Here is an 18,111-nt window from a genome sequence, read left to right as displayed (position 1 = left end):
CTCTACATCAGCCCCTGCATCTACCTCAGCCCATGTTGCTGCAACATCTCCATCAGCTGATCCTGCTGTTCCTTCCTCACATGATGAGAAGTGGGCTTTCTGATTACTTCTATGTCTTGTCTACCACCTTGACCACCGATGATGTAGGTCAAGGGGTTCTAGTGTCTTGGTCTTTCTGTTTGTCTACAGTCAGTCTTCTGTCTATCTAGTCTTATCTGTCTGTCTATTTGTCTATCAATTTGACTGTGTTTTAGATCCATCTTGTCCCTACCCTTGTGGACCCATATGAGGATATCACTTGAGGAGGGGTGTCTCAGGATCTTTTGTCTGTCATGTCTTCTATCTTGTCTCTCAGTCTATCTGTCTTCTAGTCTTGTCTTTCTGTCTTACTCCTAGTGTCCACTTAAGGAGGGTGTTGGAGATAAGTGCACACTAAGTGTACTATTTCCTAGTCTACATTTGTCTAAGTCTAAGTCTAGTCTTTATGTCTTGAGTGTGTGCCATGTGGCACTTCTACAATTATCCCATAAGCACTCTTGCTTTATGTCTTGTACTTTGGCCCATATATTCAATGGGTCACATCATTGTAATCTATCAGTCTAGCTTGTGTCTTGTCTACACTCTTCTCAAGGTATTTCTAGTCTTTCAGTCTTGTTATTTCATTTCCAGTTTCTAGTTCTAGTTCTTGCTTCCATATTCCAACACCCATCACCATTGGCAAGTGCACCAGCTTGACATCAAGACTGCCTTTCTTCATGGGGATCTACAGGAAGAAGTTTATGTGACACAACCTCCTAGCTTTGAGGTTGTTGACTCTGAAAAAAAGGTATGCCGGCTTAGAAAAGCCCTTTATGGTTTGAAGCAGGCACCCAGGGCATGGTATGCTAAAATTCATGCACACTTACTATCCCTTGGTTTTCAAAATAGCCCCACAGAGCCCACTCTTTATGTCCATGGGAGTGGATCTGATTTTTTAGTGCTGATTTTATATGTGGATGACATGCTGATCACGGGGCCTGATACTCAGCATATTGCAGCTTTCAAGACTGATTTGCAGCAAGCTTTTGAAATGTCAGACATGGAACAGCTGCACTATTATTTGGGCATTCAGTTTGCTCATGTTGAGGGGTACGAGCTGTTGTCCTTGATGGAAGCTTAGGAGTTTTGGCTGTGGGTTTATAGTATTCTGAGGCTGATTGTTCTCTGAGTTTTGGGGGGAAGTTCGGTTCTAAGTTTATCTGGTTCAGGCTGTGTAGTCTTTTGTCTCTCTTTGAGTCTGTGTGATCCATGTTCAGTCAGTTTTTTATTTTGTGGGGGTTTGTCTCGGTGCCTATTACAAAGACACATACTTTGGAATCTAGTTCATAAGCTCATCATCTACGAGCCCACATTGCAGCTGATCCCTATGAAGTCTCACCTATCTGACGTGGTGAAGTACATAATTCCTGGTTGTCTTTCCTTTTTTTTCCTTATCACCGTCATGTGCTTCACATGATTAATCACCTGAGGAGTACAGTTAAAGAAAAATGAACGAGCTTACCCTCACATTGACATGGTCCCAGAGCTGAGACAAGATCTCGTCCTTTGCTCCAGGATGCCAAGGTCCTTCACAAGGAGGTCTGGTTTGGCAACACCTATTAATATGAAATCTGCCAGATCATATGACTGTAACACAAACTCCATCATCACCTGCCAGACGTCGTAATTGAGCCCATCCAACTGACAGGCAACCAAGAATTCTAGGGTGGTTCTCTGCCATCTCGAGGAGAGAGCTGAACTGAAAGAGACGGTGGATGGGATAGACAGTGACAGAAGGTGGAAGAAAGGAGAGGGCTGGAGAAGAGGATGAAGATGCAAACAGCCCAATGTACCCTCATTCCTTGCTATCCATCCCTTAAAAAGCACCTCCTCTCTAATCTGAAAACACCCTTCAAAGTCACCCCTTGTTGGGCACCCAAACAGTCCACACCTCGCACACGCTCCTCAATGAAACCTCCGAACAGCACCCTAAACCTCCTGTCTGTGAGCTGGCTCAACACTCCCTCCGCTCCTCCGGTCTCTAGCCAACTGTGGCTCTGATTCCATGTGCGAAGTGCAGCGAAAATGAATAGAAATGGAGAGAGAGAGAGAGAGAGAGAGAGAGCACGCCTCACACACACCACACTGAGAGGGGGAGAGAAAGAAAGTTTATTAAAGTCTTCGGAAGACTGATGGGTCTATGAGCCTATGGAAATGCTAGTACAAAAGAGCTATGAGGGTGGAGCTACTAAACGAGCATCCACACCAATGCAGAATGCAAAAAATGCAAAATGATAGTACTAAGTACTAAGTACAACATAGTCATGTCAATGGTCGACTACATATCAATCTCATCATCATCATCATCAAGACATCAGGGCGGATGCGGCAATGGAAGCATGAAATCGGCGATAGTGTTGTCCGGATGTGGCCCTATGACATCTCCTGGTCATAGCTCTACGCTTAACAAGGCCTACAGTACCCCACGTGACACGACCCAGCACTCCTGAAACCCCTGATCTGCAAACAAACCACACACAACATCAGATCTGAGCAGGCTGCTCACCACCCAACCATGACATCTACGGGATGTGATCCCGAATCAGAAGATGTCCCCTCCGAGCCACGAGCTGAGCTACTGGCACGAACTCCCAATCAGATCCAAACCAGCCTGGTGTCCCATACCACCAGGTGGCGCTGTGAAGCCCTGGATCTGCCACTGGGCCTTGGGCTACGCTAAGATGCAGGCACGCGTCCGCGACTCAATCCAGGATCAAACCTAGCACCTGGGAACGAGGCTTGCTCCCAACTGCACACTGAGAACTGAACCCCCTGCGCCTCTTTTATAGACTCGGGCCCCGGCGCCAAAAATAGCGAAGACCTATAAATAGTTCGTACCCTTGCCACTCAACCCGAGAATCAAGCCTGCCTAGCTCTAAGCCTCCCCAGGCTAACCTGAGCTAGTTCTGTGTACCTAGTACACGTCAGATACCAATCCGTGCACATGACATACTCCCCCTCCTCTAAGAACTCACTCCTGAGTTCGGTAAAAAACCCGGAAATGTTCTTTGGAGGTTTTGTAATGTCTCCCATGTTGCATCCTCCTCAACACGATCCTTCCACTTGATCTTGTATTCCGTGATAGTACGATTACGAATCTGTCTTTCACGAAATTCAAGAATACACTCAGGTTCGTGAGGAATAAAAGTCAAATCTGTAACTTCTATAATCTCATGAGGAGAAACAAGTTGATCATCTGCACCCAAGACTTCTTTCAGTCTACTGACATGAAAGACTGGATGTACTTTAACATCAGGAGGCAATTCTAGTCGATATGCAACTGGTCCAATTCTTTTAATGACCTTGAATGGGCCACAGTATCTGGGGGATAATTTTGGAACCAAACCAGTACTTAGGCTCTTGGATTCCTTAGGAATTCTCAAATATACCATCGTTCCTTCAGAGAACTCTCTGGGTGAACGATGTCTATTAGCATAAAATCTGTCCTAAAAATGGCTAGATTCTTACCTACTAGAACAACTATTTCAGCTGTTTAGCTGGCTCACGAGTTTGTGGACCACTTATTTAAGCTGTATGGTTTGCCATCTGACATAGTCAGTGACAGGGACTCAAAGTTTACAAGTAACTTTTGGACACTTGTATTTGAGAAGTTGGAAACTACTCCAAGTATGAGTTCCTCGGATCATGCACAATCCGATGGCAGTACAGAGAAGGTCAATCAGTTGGTTGAAGACATGCTTCGGGCATATGTATCTAAGAGACAGTCTTCATGGGAAGATTATCTACCTATGATTGAATTTGCTTACAACAGTGCAAAGCATTCTAGTACGGGTTATAGTCCTTTTATGCTTATGTACGGGTTTCAACCTAAGTCACCAGTTATGGTTGGATTAAAAGGGATTCAAAATGATGCTGCTAAGAACTTCTTGCTAGATATGCAGGAAATGTTGCAGTTTGCCAAGGAGTCTATTAGAAGTGCCCAAGATCGGTTTTATCAAACGTCCACTATGACCCAAATGGAGTCATGACCCTTGCGCGTTCGAGGCAAACCAGTAATAAAATCCATGGAAATACTTTCCCATTTATTACCTGGAATCTGTAATGGCTGTAATAAGTCCGCGCTTCTAAGGCGTTCAGCCTTAGTAACCTCACAAACCCGGCAACCTACTACATAGTTCTCTATAAATGCACGCATCTTAGGCCAATAAAAGGTATGCTTCACAAGAGACAAAGTCCTATGTATACCTGGATGTCCTGCACTAGGAGCATCATGACACTCCCAGAGAATCTTGGATTTAAGGTCCAGAACATCAGGCACACAAATCTTTTCATTCCGGAACAGCAAGCCGTTCCTAATCATCCACTGACCTCCTGCCGCCTCGACCATAGATGGCATAATCCCTGAGTCTTGGTCAACTATGGAGCTTCCTTCCTGGACTCTCTACCAATAAGAACTGAAATGACTATCAGTTGCGTATAGCCCTCTCAAGGATTGAAATAGGTCTGAGGATATTTCCGTAAATGACAAAGCATTTACAAACTTAACTCGACTTAAGGCATCCGCCACACTATTCAACGAACCCTTACATAACGTATCTCAAAATCAAAATCCTGCATTAATTCTGCCCATCTAGCTTTCCTTCCTCTCAATTCTGATCCATCACACACATACTTAATTGACTAATGATCAGTCAATACAAGGAACTTTGAACCATACAAGTAGTGTCTCCAAACCTTAAGAGCATACACTACAGCATAAAGTTCCTTCTCGAGTGTGGGCCAACGATATTGAGTGTCGTCTAGCTTCTTACTCTCGAAAGCTACAGGTCTGCCCTCTTGGAATAGAGCTGCCCCAATCGCATAATCACTCGCATCGGCCTCTAAAACATAAGGCCGGGTAGGATCGGGTAATGCAAGAACGGGTGCTTCCTTGATAGAAAACTTCAAGGTTTCAAAAGCCTTGTTCATTGCATCATTCCAAGAGATCGGCTGGGTAGACCTGCGTCCACAACCTTTCAATATGTTGGTCAAGGGTGCCGTGATACGTGAATAATCACGCACTGACTTCCAAAGAAATACCGTAAATCCTAGGAAAGAACGCAGTTGTTTCACAGTCTGAGGGATAGGCCATTCTAAAACCTTCTGGATACGATCCAGATCAATGCTAATACCTTCAGAAGAAATCTTGTGTCCTAAGTAAATGATCTCCTTCATAAAGAAGTCACATTTACTCATCTTGGCATAAAGCTTATGCTGTCTTAGAACAACTAAGACAACCTGGAGGTGTCCTATGTGATCCTCAAGCGTTTTACTATATACCAAGATATCATCTAAGAACACTACAACAAATTTGCCCAGAAAATCCCTGAACAAATCGTTCATCATCTGCTGAAAAGTAGCAGGAGCATTGGTCAAACCAAAAGGTAATACGAGGAACTCGTAATGACCATACCTAGTCCGAAATGCGGTCCTATCTATGTGTTTAGCATAGATACGGATTTGGTGATAACCCGTACACAAATCAATCTTAGTGAAATACTTCGCTCCGGCCAAACGGTCTATCAAATCATCGGAACGAGGTAAAGGATAGCGGTTCTTAATTGTGACTTTATTTAATCGTTTATAATCTATACACATTCTCCAGGAAGAATCTTTCTTCTTTCTTAAGAGGACAGGTGCACCCCAAGGTGATTTACTTAGGGCGGATATAGCCCATATTCAGGTAATCCTGCAGCTGGCTAGCTAACTCATCCTCCTCTACCTGGCTCATCCTATAAGGTGGTACACTGATAGGTTGAGCCCCTGGGACTAAGTCTATGTGATGATCTACTGCCCGTTCTGGAGGTAAACCTTCCGGCAGTTGAGCTGGGAATACGTCCTTAAAAGTATCTAACAACATTCTCAATTCACGATGTTCAAACACACTTAATTCATTCTTGTTAATTACCGAAACAACAAATGAAGAAAGTGGAATCAAAACACAATGATAGACATCATAATGAGAATTGTTTAATATATTCCGAAGCTGCATCGCAGATACAATAGGCCCCTGAGAAGGGGGAATTTTATCACACTGAATACAAAATTGGGTGTCCTTATCTACAAAAGAAAGCGTATGCTTCGTCCATCCGATCTGAATATTATGGGTTTTAAACCACTCTATCCCGATCAACAAGTCTACATGCTCCAGATGCATAACATAACATGTAAGAGCTCCCGTGTAGGCCTGAATCCGGATAGGAAGCGCTTCAACCTTGCGATCCCAAAACTGCTTCCCAGCTGGAAGCTGCACCTCATAGGTGTGGTCGCTAGGTACTGTGGACAGCCCCATCTTCTGCACAAATTTGTAATTAACAAAATTGTGAGAGCTGCCTGGATCAAAGAGAATGTGAACCTGTTGGTCCATAACTGCTCCATAAACTCGGAAAAGATCATGGGAACCAAACAACGAAGTATTGAAAGTACAATTACAAGAGAGTGGGCAGGTAATGACATTTACTGAAATACCTGTCATCGCGACTCGGTTCGCTCCCTTGGCTGCGGTACGTGGACCCGCCTGGAGCTTCGGTCCTAGCACCAACTTTTGGTTCCTCCGCTTAGGACACTCATTCTTTGTGTGGCCCCGCTCCTCGCAATAGAAGCATCGCCCTTCTTTCTTGAGCCTCAGAGTGCGAAGGAAACGGGCTTTACCATTCTTTGCTGGAGTTAAGCTTTTCCTGGAGGCGTTGTCCGTAGAAGCACCTCACAGGGAAAGGACAGCACATCAGCCTGTCAAAGGCACCTCAAAGGCTGTCTGTACGGGCTGGAACCGGCCCCGAATAATGGCAGACAGGTGGCGCAACTGTACGGCTGCAGTACAGCTGCATGGCGGGGGTCTATGGGCAGGCATAAGGCCTGCAAACAGGACTGCAATAGGCGCAGGAATGGGCAAAGGCAGCAGCCCAAAAGGGGCTGCCAAAGGCCCTTACAAAGGGCTGGTTGGACCAGCCAACCAGGTCAGCCAGCAAGCAGACTGGTCGGCCAGGATGAGGCTGGCTGGTCGGTCCATTCAAGGGGGCCTTGTGCCCTATAAAAGGAGGGCTTCCATGCCCTCAATTACATCACTTGGAGCAGCAGTTGGGGAGCAGACAGCAGCAGCAGAAAGCCTACCCTTGGACATATGCACAGGAGGAGAAGAGGGCTGACACAGAGCTGCAGATTGAGCTCAAAGTGCTGCCCACCTAGGATGGCTTCCGGACAGCAAGGTGAAAGGGATCTAGACAGAGAGTCTACATATGCTCGAGGTGAAGCACGTGGGCTCAGAGATCTAGAAGTGCCAAGCTTGTAGTAGAAGGCCCTTTGGTATTGTATCCTGTCCTAGTTTCTGGACGGACGGAAATATAAAGTGTTGCTTCTACATTTGTCTCTGAGCATTGTCTATTTACTGGCTTGCACATCTATGCACATAAGTTAAGAAGTTTGTGATTCCACACCCCACATCACACTCCGTGAGCTCCTGGGCATTACTATCAGTCTTCCACTGTGCGTACCCTCTGTTGGGTCATTTCTAACAAGAGCAGTATCCAGAGCACTTCCCGCGATGAGATTTTGCATTGAGGTAGCTCTTGGGCTCAAGATAGGATGCTCCAATTTTCAGGACTATTTACCCACAAAATTCCCAAAAAAGCGCTTTGATACCAAATGAAGCAGTTGTTCAGCTATTGGTTTGCATTTCCCTGTTGCTCATGAAATGATTTCAAAATACCCATGGCATACTATTTCTGCTATCTACTGCTAGTTTAGGGACTAGGAGAGCTGTGAAGAGAAAAAACTACTAGAAAACATAGGAATTGGGCAGAGGGAGGGTCACTCTTACTTGGAAGAGGGCATGGATGTGCAGCTCCATGGGGCTGGCTAGCATGGCTGCTAGAGGCTGCTGTCCTTGCATGTACAGCTTGGAGCTGATGCTTAGGAGGCACAACTCTCAATGGGACGTGTGCACTTGTATTAATGATCAATGAGAATGAAGTACACCTGAAGCCCCTTTTATAATTTTGGAAAGTGGGCCAGCAACACCTTTGCTTCTTATCTTATATTCCTTATTTTAGGGATTGAGGTGTCGATCAAGGGGCTAGCCACATGTCCTTCATAGGATCAATGTGGGACGACATATTTGCTTGAATGTAAGATCACAACAAGTCACGCTAAACGTTTCTCATAACCCTCATCATCTCGCATTTGTCTCACGCTTCCATGACACTCTTCAAGTCTCTTGGTTTTGTGTCCATGCGCTATGGCGAGCAAAAGGCTACTGCTCCCCTCCACGGCACCACGTCTCCTCAAATGCAAGTCGTTGCCGCTGTTTCCTCTCCACTCCTCACTGACGAGAAGCCTCCACCGTTGGAGGCAATCAAGAGTGTCGAAAGACGGTAAGGCATGCTTCGCCAGTTTGGGGATACTGTTATGTTTGGCAAAAGCACGGGTGCCATACACGAATGCTTCTTGACAGCAATGCATGTTTGTGGGAGCTATGGAGCTGCGTACCCATGCCAGTATAACAATGAATATTAATATTGGTGCATGAATCTGCCGTTTATAGAGAGAGAGACAGAGAGAGAGGATTCTCTTCCTTTTGAATATGTGCCATCATTTTCCTCATATGGTTGTCTCGTCTCTGCAAATCAGGAGATGAAAGTGTGGCCATGCATATTTCGATCAAGCGTTAATAACCTCACTCGATTGCAAACTGCCGATGCCATCGCCAGCGTAGATGCGAGAGGTCTCAAAAGGGCCAATTACAGGACACTGAATTTCAACCAGGCAAGGTCTTTTCTGTCGATCTCCTTGCTGGCGTTGATTGAAGTTTTATTTCGGCCCTTCAAACCAAGAGAAGAGGAGTAGAATGCGGCCCTTCAAGACTACAATGAGACTACCTGAGTTTATTGGACGAAGCCTTGGGTACTATTGCAATGGAAACCCCCTATTTTGGGGGTGCCACTGTGGGCTACATAGATAGAATCTTGGGTACTTTGTGACATCGTAACCCTCGAAACTAAGTCTTGAGCTCGAGGCGTATCCGGAGTTGTTTGGGTGGAAGAAAGCATTCAAGGAATGAGCATTAGGAGAGAGTTTGGCAGCACGGGAGGAGGTGGGTGAATTTTTCAAGGCGATGAGGGCAGGCATAACTACATTCGTAGACATGGTGTGCTTAAAAAATGCCCTACAGGGGAGAATTTCGGCTCACAAGCAAGGTGTGCTTAAAAAATGCCTTACACTTTATTCCCAATACAGCATCTCATATTTTTAAATCACTGCCACAGTCGAGAATCCTAGGACTACCTTCAATACACGGAAATTGATTCGAGGAAATAATAGAAAAGAGAAGTACCTTTAAATCGAGCAAGGCGTCCGCAAGCTTTCTAAGCTGGTGGAGAAAACCCGTATGCATAGGTCTCGTGTTTAACTCTTTTCCTGCAGGTGTTTTAAAAGATTCGTAGAGACTTTCCATTGTAGGTGCTAAGTGTAGGATAAATGATTGAAGGGTCTTCGGGTCCATATCGCCGGTCGCACCGAATTTGTCCGGTACCTCGGTCATCGTCTTCATGTTAAGGACTTCTAAGAAAGGATGTTTGAGTTTTAGGGTCTGCAAATTCAACTCAGAAGGGGGCGTAGTCCTTGGATCTTTTATTAGCTTTCCTCTAGGTTTACAAGGGGGAGGAGGAACTCTTGCAACCTCGTCATCTGCAGAAGACTTCGGGCTCCTCGTGGTTGGATTGTCAATACAAAATCTGATCTTCTTCATTTCTTTCGGGTGTCAGGGTAGACGCGGGGCTTGGCGAGGGTGAGGGAAAGGGCTGAGGAGGACAAGGCCACATACGAACGAAAGGAAGACAAGCCATCCGGAATTGTAGTTAACGTTTGGTCACGTTGACCAAACGTAATACCTAGGTTAGTTGTTAGTTTAGGGTTAGAGCATAAGATTAGGGATACTTACCTTGTTCTGTGCGGGTACTGAATGCGCCTCCCTTTTTTGGCTGCTCGACCTTCTTTTGGATGACGCTTTCTGCGGGCGGCGTGGCGATGGCAGAGAGCTCCTTGGCAGTTCTTGGGTCTAGTCGCGGCGTGGCAATGGCAGAGTTCGAGATGGACGTCCATCCTATGTTTTGTTTTGGGATACCATATGTTCGATTCTTGGAGGGGGCAAGCCATTCTTGGCTTGCACCTCTCCAGATAATCGCATAGTGGGTGATCGTGTCAGGCAGATCTGTATCTGCCTTGACTCGATCTAGAACATGCATGGTTTGTATAAAGAGGGGTGTGCATGGTTTGTTGGCTTGCAAGATTGAGATGGTTGTGTATGCATTGTGTGACTCTTGTTGCGCAGATTTCGACACAAAGATGGTTGACTCTGAAGGTTGAAGCTGATTATTGAGTTTTTGGAAACGTGGGTTGCGTCTGTGTTTCGAAGTTGTTGAGAAATGGAATCAGTAGGAAAGTGCGTGGATGTCTGCATGCTTCATCGTTAGGGAGGCATCGTGGGTGTGCGGGGGTTTCAATAGTCTGCTCTGTAAATGAAGCATGTAATGGGTATGTGCTATGCTCGGTGGTATGCTCTGTAGAGTGTTCTGGAGTTTTCGTGGTCGGGTTCGTGCATGACATCAACTATCAAAAGCAAGATCTCAAAAATTAAGCGCACCCACGGAAGCATTACCGTTGAATGCAACAAAGATGCACAAAACTCCACACAATAAATTTATTCGCTACCCACAGTCATTCTAGAAAAGCACAGAGAAAGAAATTTTATTGATACCAACATCACCCCCTCGAATTTTGCTCAAATGTTTGGATGTTGCTCGCAACAAGTAAAAAGATATTTAAACAACATCAAAGACACACCATTGCATGATTGCTTTTCATGTGAAAGAATGTTTTTCAAGAAACAAAGCATGTATCTCAATAATGCAACATTTGATTGAATTTTTTTTAAAAAAGATGCGAGTGTCATATTTCAAAAAAAAGGCCATAGGATTTGTCTTGGATGCAACAAGGCTATAAAAAAAGGTGTTCTCCCTAAGTTTTTTACTCCATTGAATATATCACAGAACATGCCTTTGCCTAATGTGTGCGTCCTCAATGATGTGGAGGAACATTTGGTGGCGCCAAGGCTTGCCTTCGCGCAAATTAGGGAGATGACTTTTAACGGGCAAATGGCAATTAGTGGAAGTATTGTCAATGTACTAGCAGATACAAATAAAATACAACAAGTTTTGCGATGCTTTGTGGATGATGATCATGCTGTCATTGTTGGAATCAAAAGGAGATTGCAATACAAATCAAGATTTGCAATTGGCAAGGTTAGGCCTTACACTCTCATGAAAGCAGTGAAAACGCTTGTCACAACACCATTAGATAGAGCTAACAACGTTGTTGTGAACAATGATTGGTACAAAAATATGCTCTCCCCGAGTTGATCCCCATTACATTTCTTTGAAGAGGACCCCACAAATAATGAAAGCACCATGGAAGAAGATGACATAGAAACTGACACATTGATACACAACTTAGTTAGCAAAGAGGAAGTCATAGATTTTGTAACACAACCGATTTATGTGGCCCCTTCAGAGAATCAAAAACCATTGGGTGTTTTCAAAGATGAGCATAGCGAAGAGTTGAATTTCCCATCCCTATATTTTGGTTTCCCGAGAACGGTTCACAATCACAAGCTAACATATTTGGACATAGTGAAATGGGAAATAATGTACAAGTCATTAAAATTTGCACATAATATTACAAATCTTTTTTTTTAAGCTATAAAGGTTATGATCCATCAAGTGATGCAATCCATATGGGTACACCTAAGAAAAGGAATGCTAAAAAATAAATTGCTTTGTGCAAAATATGTAAAAAGTAACATGAACATCGAACAATTAATGAAGTTAGGGATAGGATACAGAGACTTTGAAGACCTTCGAACATCACCCAATCACAAAGAAAGACTACGCAAAGAAGCGTTTGCAATGATGCGTCAATTAGGGCCACCATGTTTCTTTCTCACTTTTTGTTGTGCAGAACGAATGTGGGAACCCTTAGTGAGCGCCCTCAAAACAAAATATAGTGTGCAGACTCCAACACAAAGTGCAACACTCCAAGACCCAAACATCATGCAACTTATTCGATAAAACCCGTCTCTATGCACCTGATATTACACGCACAAGTTACAAAATATGATCCACCTCTTGTGTAAGGACACTAGGCGATGTAGTTGATTACTTCTTTGTCACAGAGTTCCAAAGTAGAGGTAGCCAACATGAACATGGGGTTTTGTGGGTTGAGCAAGCACCACAATACAATGTTAATAATGATGCTGAAGTAGTAGCCTTCATAGATGACCATATCATATGTAACAAAAAACTCCTTAGTGAAAAAATGGCCAAAATACAAACTCACAAACATACAAAAACATGTACAAAGGGTCAACGCAAAATTTGCAGATTCCACTATCCCAAGCCCCAATGCATGAAACAATGATACTAACTCCACTTGAGTGTGGAGATAGGGATAAATTCAAAGAGGCATGTGTTCGGATTCGGCAAGGAATTCAAAGATTTGAAACCATAGAAGATGTTAAGTTCCCACAATGGTTGGACAGTCTACAAATAGACATACAAACATACATCCTATCCCTAAGAGCTTCAATATCAAAACCAATGTTATTTTTAAAACGTGAGCTAAAGGACATCTTCACCAATGCTTTCAACCAAAAGATTAGCTTCCTCTAGCAATCTAACATGGACATACAATTCATCTTGGACCCATCCGCTGCTGCATCGTATTGCACCTCATACATCACAAAAATGGACACCACACTCACGCAATCGATGCGTGACATATTGACAACATGCTTGCAAGAGAATAACCCCATGCAAGAGAGATTAAGGAAAATGGGGAATACTTTTCTACACGCCCATCAAATGAGCGCAAAGCTTGTAGCGTTCATAACTCTCTCACTATTGTTTCACAGATCCAATAGGAACTTCCAATTCATAAACACAAATGAGAAGGGGAAAAGAGCATTCATTCTAAAGTGTAAAGACAAACTTCAGGCACTAAATGAAAGATTATGTGGAGAACTTATCGTACTGCAATTATAGCCTAATTGTAGCTCTCATTGTGCAGAGGCAAGCACATCGACTTGGTGTATTGGGTTTATTTTGATTTGACAGTTACTCTGTCGTATTCATCATACTTCTCTGATCGTGGAACTCCTCACTCCGAGGAATAGTGAAGTTGATTATCAATGAATGTGCATTAACAAAATGCCAAGCGAACTAAGGTAGTATTTCAATGTAGACTCAGTCCTAGAGATGTAACAAAGCTCATTCAACAGAGGTGGGTTATCACCCATTGCTACAATCTTCCAGATCCTTCCGTCAATCGCCTCTCGCGAGTATATGAGGGGAGTGGGGGAGGGAGGAAGGCAGAGAGGGGGAAAGAGGGGGAGGGACAGAGAAGTGGGGGTGAGGGTGAGGGTGAGGTAGAGGTAGGGGGGCTAAGGGGGAGGGAGGGAGGACTGAGAGGGAAGGGGGAAGCTAAGGGAGAGGAGTGAGAGAGGCAAGGGAGGAGGTAGAGAGGGGGAGGGAACGAGAGGAGGAAGCAGAGGGAAGGAGGACTCACCATTAATCACACCAACGAAGGAGGAAGGAGACTGAATTAACTGTGATTGAGGGGTTTTAAAGCATAGATTGATTATGACTTGGGGGGGGGAGCGAAGGAGACGACAAATTAATTAATAGATTTAGGCATAGGAGCAATTAGGTGCCCATGTATGCAGTCTAGGGGGAAGTTTGGGGTTGTTCAACTCTGCCACATGTCCTATGTGTAACCCATTGATATGGGTTGATCTTTAACTGTCAAAAAGATATTGAAGCTTTAAGGATATTAAAGCTTTTCAATATATCCAATCTTTTTCTTATTTAAGCTTTTCAAGCTTTAGATAAGCGTTTCATGTGAGTGCTTCTTATTTCTATAGAAGCAACAAAGTCTCATAACAAGCTTCTAGTGGTGGCATAACTGGCATTTAGATTCGGTTGGTGTGGCATCTAAATTCATTCGTGGCATCCAAAGGCTTGCATGAGGTAAAGTGTTTTGTCTCCATCTCTTTGATGTGGCTTGTAGTCTCATTTTATCAGCTTTGTCTCTCAAATTTCACTTCTAGTCTCATTCTATCAACAAGCTTTGCTTAGCATCGTAATATCCATATTGTTTCTCAAGCTATTGGGCTTGCTCTAGTCAGCGATTTGTTAGCTCTAGTCAGGGATCAAAATTGAAGAGGCTGGAAAAGAAGATGAAAGAATGGATGAGGAGGTTGGTTCTAGTGGCATGATGTTGTGGGCAGTTGAGAGATGGCTGAATGAGAGCGTTCACTATTGAGCTTTTGTGATTTACTATTAGATATTGTGGACATTATGTAAAATTTAGTTTACTATTATGTTGGATTGTTATTTTATTTATTGGCATTAAACCTTTATGGTCACATTACCTTCTTTTGTTTTTTATAGAATTGTCTATTTTTGCATAATTAAAGGGTTAGAAATTTTGCATGATTTTTTCATCAATTAAATGATGTAGTGATTCACGTGATTTTAGGGGTGTGATTATCTGGATCTGGCAAATTCTTCAATATTGAGCAATGGACCCCATGCCTTAAAGTTGATAGAGTAAGCTTATTCATAATCAAGCATTTTCAAACTTTGAATTGTTCATTACATTGATAATAATGACATCATCAACAAGTACCCAGGAGCCCACTAATCAAAAGAAGCCTTTTTTGGAAGAGTATTCAGAAGTCCACTAATCAAAGAAGCCTCACATACAAAAAAGAAGAAAATGAAGTTTCAATGTAAAGTAAAGATGCACAATAAAAATTTAAAGTGGATCCTATCATCCTATCTTAAAGTGCTACACTTATATGGCGAAGGAAACTTTGATTTTCCCTACATGTAAAAATCATATATATCTGTGTACCTAAATGACAAACTAAATACAACAGATTTTGAGCTAAAGCTTTTTTAATTCTATTTCCCAAAGAAGCAAATCAATTTGCCTATAACTATACAATCAAAATTTTGATTCTTCTTGTATGTAAAAAGCATATATATGTGTGTACCTTAATAAGAAACTAAACAGAGGACATTTTCATAAGTGCATTTTGTTAAAATTTGTGTTAGATTCCAACACTCCACGTAGTAATTCATAAATAAACTTTTGATAAAAGCTAGACTAATAGTTCGTTGTTCAATAATACCATATTTTAATATGCCTATTTTTTTGAATGTATTTTTTGCATCTTTTCAAAAAGTGAAAGAGACCTATGTGATTGGTGCATACAAGAATTCGAATGCTCGACTTGCAATACAAATACAACCATTTATATTTTGGTTATATGCAGTCTCCTATATATTCATGAGATGCAATCTCGGTGCTAATATTCTTGATGCTTTCAATCTCGATGCATGGGGAAGTGCTTGTTCCCTCAGATTATAACTTTGGGGGAAGGAAGAATGCTGCCTCCCTGCCTATACTACGTGTATTGATACTAATTATATTATATATTATCATATAAACATTTTTTTTCATTTCTCATTCTTGGTTGTCTTTTGTTCTTACATATTCTAAATTCTTTTTCATTTGTTTGTGTCTTGAGGTACTCGCGGAAGGGAATGCTACCGTTTTGCAAACATAGGGCTCGTTTGCTCCAACATACTATTGCCTATTTAGTTTTGCAAACATAAAGCTCGTTTGCTCCAACATACTATTGCCTATTTAGTTCGTAGCGAGGTCTTTTCCTTCTTCAACGTTTAATAATTAAAACATTGGCATACATTCATGTAAGCAATTTCATTCTTTACGGCAGGCAGGTAGCCTAGAGGGAAGTTCTACCTTTCTGGGCCCTCATGAGGCCACATGTCACAATCTTTTAGACATTGATCTTCATTATGATCTAAAGGTGGAAATCATATAGATTTTTGCTTTATTTGCTTTACTTTTTGGCAGACAAGTTTGGAGTTTTGGAATTCTAAGTGGAGGATATAACCACAGGTCATGATTCTAGTGGTTAATCAAAACGCTGAAACTATGAAAGATTAAAAGCCTAAATATGGATCAATGCAACTTGCGACTCTGGCTCTTCTAGAATCATTATCCACTTTGCAAGAGGAACATCTATGGCGACCTCTATGAAAGTAACGTTGCTACACAGGGTTTGGATGTAGAGATGCATGATGGGAAGCTTCCTTTGGAAATTCCAACTCTGCTACTACTAGGCATGGTACATGCTGAGGAGGTGATGGCTTATGATGCAAAATTAGGCTAGCGTAGGGTGCAAAAATCAATGGAGAGTAGACCTTTGGTGACAAATATGTTCTATGCATCCGCAAAGAGCATGAAGGCAATTACATTTGATGTTCTTAAAGTCAAGTAGCCAAAGAAAGAGTGCGATAGTAGGAGTGGAGAAAATCCAAGCATAAGCAAGGGAAGGAACCAATGAGAATGGTCATATCAAAATAATCTAATGAGGTAGCATCACAAGATTAAATGAGCAATAGGATCAGATAGCTACAAGAACACTGGGGAATCGACTAGAAGGTGATGTAAGCAAAGTATGTAGGTTGATAAATATAGTAGAGGAATTGTGTTAGATTAATTAGTGATGGTGGAGGAGTAACCAAGTTATTTCCAAATCCCAATGCAGAGAGCACCATTGGTTAGTGTAGTAGAGGATTGAAGAGCCACACACACACACACACACACACACATAGGGAGGGAGGGATGGAGGGAGGAAGGGGGGGGGAGAGAGAGAGAGAGAGAGAGAGAGAGAGAGAGAGAGAGAGAGAAGAATCCATCGTTTCATCTTCATTGAGTGCTTCCAAGAGTCACAATTCAGAAACAACACTGATGTCACTTGCAACTTCAATGGTGGATAGTGCTTACACTTGCACATAAAGAATACAAGGATGCTAACTATAAACAAGCTTTGAAACACTGCAAATGGGTCCATGAGGCCAATCTTGTTATCAAGTGTGAACAGCTTGCTTTTAAGCAGCAGCACTTATTGCGTGCCCTCATAGACGACATCAAAGTGATGAGGATGTTGTGGAAATCATCTCTTGCTTGATTAGGACAATGAGCTTCAATAGTGGGGGTCCCTAGTTGGCTAGTGGTTGCCATTGATTCTGTTTAGGGCAAGAGTCAAAGGTGGTCTCAATCACCATGAGCGCACGAGGTGTCTATGCATCGTGCAATGCAAATCTTGAATTCAAACCATAGATTTTGAAGTAGCAACACAATGCAAATCCTGAATATGAACCAACAGATTGAAGCAGCAATGCAATGCAAATCCTAGGATTGCAATAGCGAAGCAATGTAGCAGTTGCTTTGCAAAACAGCAAACTTGTTAGCTCTCGTTAGTGATCGAAATTGAAGAGGCCAAAAAGGAAGATGAAAGAAGGGATGAGGAGGCTGGTTCTACTGGCATGATGTTGTGGGTGGTTGGGAGATGGTTGAATGAGAGAGCTCACTATTGAGATTTTGTGATTTACTGTTAGATACTGTGGACATTATGTAAAACTTGGTTTACCATTATGTTGGATTGTTATTTTATTTATTGGCATTAAACCTTTATGGTTACATTACCTTCTTTTGTTTTTCATAGTATTGTCTATTTTTGCATAGTTAAAGGGTTAGAAATTTTGCATGATTTTCTTTGTCAATTAAATGATGTAGTGATTTGCATGATTTTAGGTATGTGATTCATCTAGATCTAGGAGATTCTTTAATATTCAGAAAGGACCCCGTGCCTTAAAGTTGATAGAGTAAGCTTATTTATAATCAAGCATTTTCAAACTTTGAATTGTTCATTACATTGATAACAATGACATCATCAACAAGTACCCAGGAGCCCATTAATCAAAATAAGCCTTTTTGAAAGACTATCCAAAAGTCTACTAATCAAAAGAAGCCTCACATACAAAAAAGAAGAAAATGAAGTTTCAACCTAAAGTAAAAACATGCAATAGAAATTTAAAGTGGATCCCA

General features: G+C 42.4%; 1 protein-coding gene across 3 annotated transcripts in view; it reads right to left on the bottom strand.

Annotated features, from left to right (window-relative positions):
* Positions 1-9,904, bottom strand: part of LOC147881476 (uncharacterized) — a 64,258-nt gene extending 54,354 nt beyond the window's left edge. For all 3 annotated transcript variants that reach the window (XR_015540472.1, XM_087369933.1, XM_087369931.1), the window contains exon 1: positions 9,407-9,904. Coding sequence is in view for 2 of the 3 variants with exons in the window: in XM_087369933.1 (XP_087226059.1) it covers positions 9,407-9,820 (414 nt within the window). In the remaining variant the exon portion in view is untranslated. The remainder of the gene's footprint in view (positions 1-9,406) is intronic.
* Between the last annotated feature and the right edge of the window lie 8,207 nt (positions 9,905-18,111).

Source organism: Dipteris shenzhenensis, chromosome 31 (genome assembly GCF_047967505.1).
Source record: "Dipteris shenzhenensis isolate YYH24624 ecotype China chromosome 31, Dip_SZ_1.0, whole genome shotgun sequence".
In the NCBI taxonomy this organism is placed as follows: domain Eukaryota; kingdom Viridiplantae; phylum Streptophyta; class Polypodiopsida; order Gleicheniales; family Dipteridaceae; genus Dipteris; species Dipteris shenzhenensis.
This window is presented reverse-complemented; position numbering and strand designations above follow the sequence as displayed.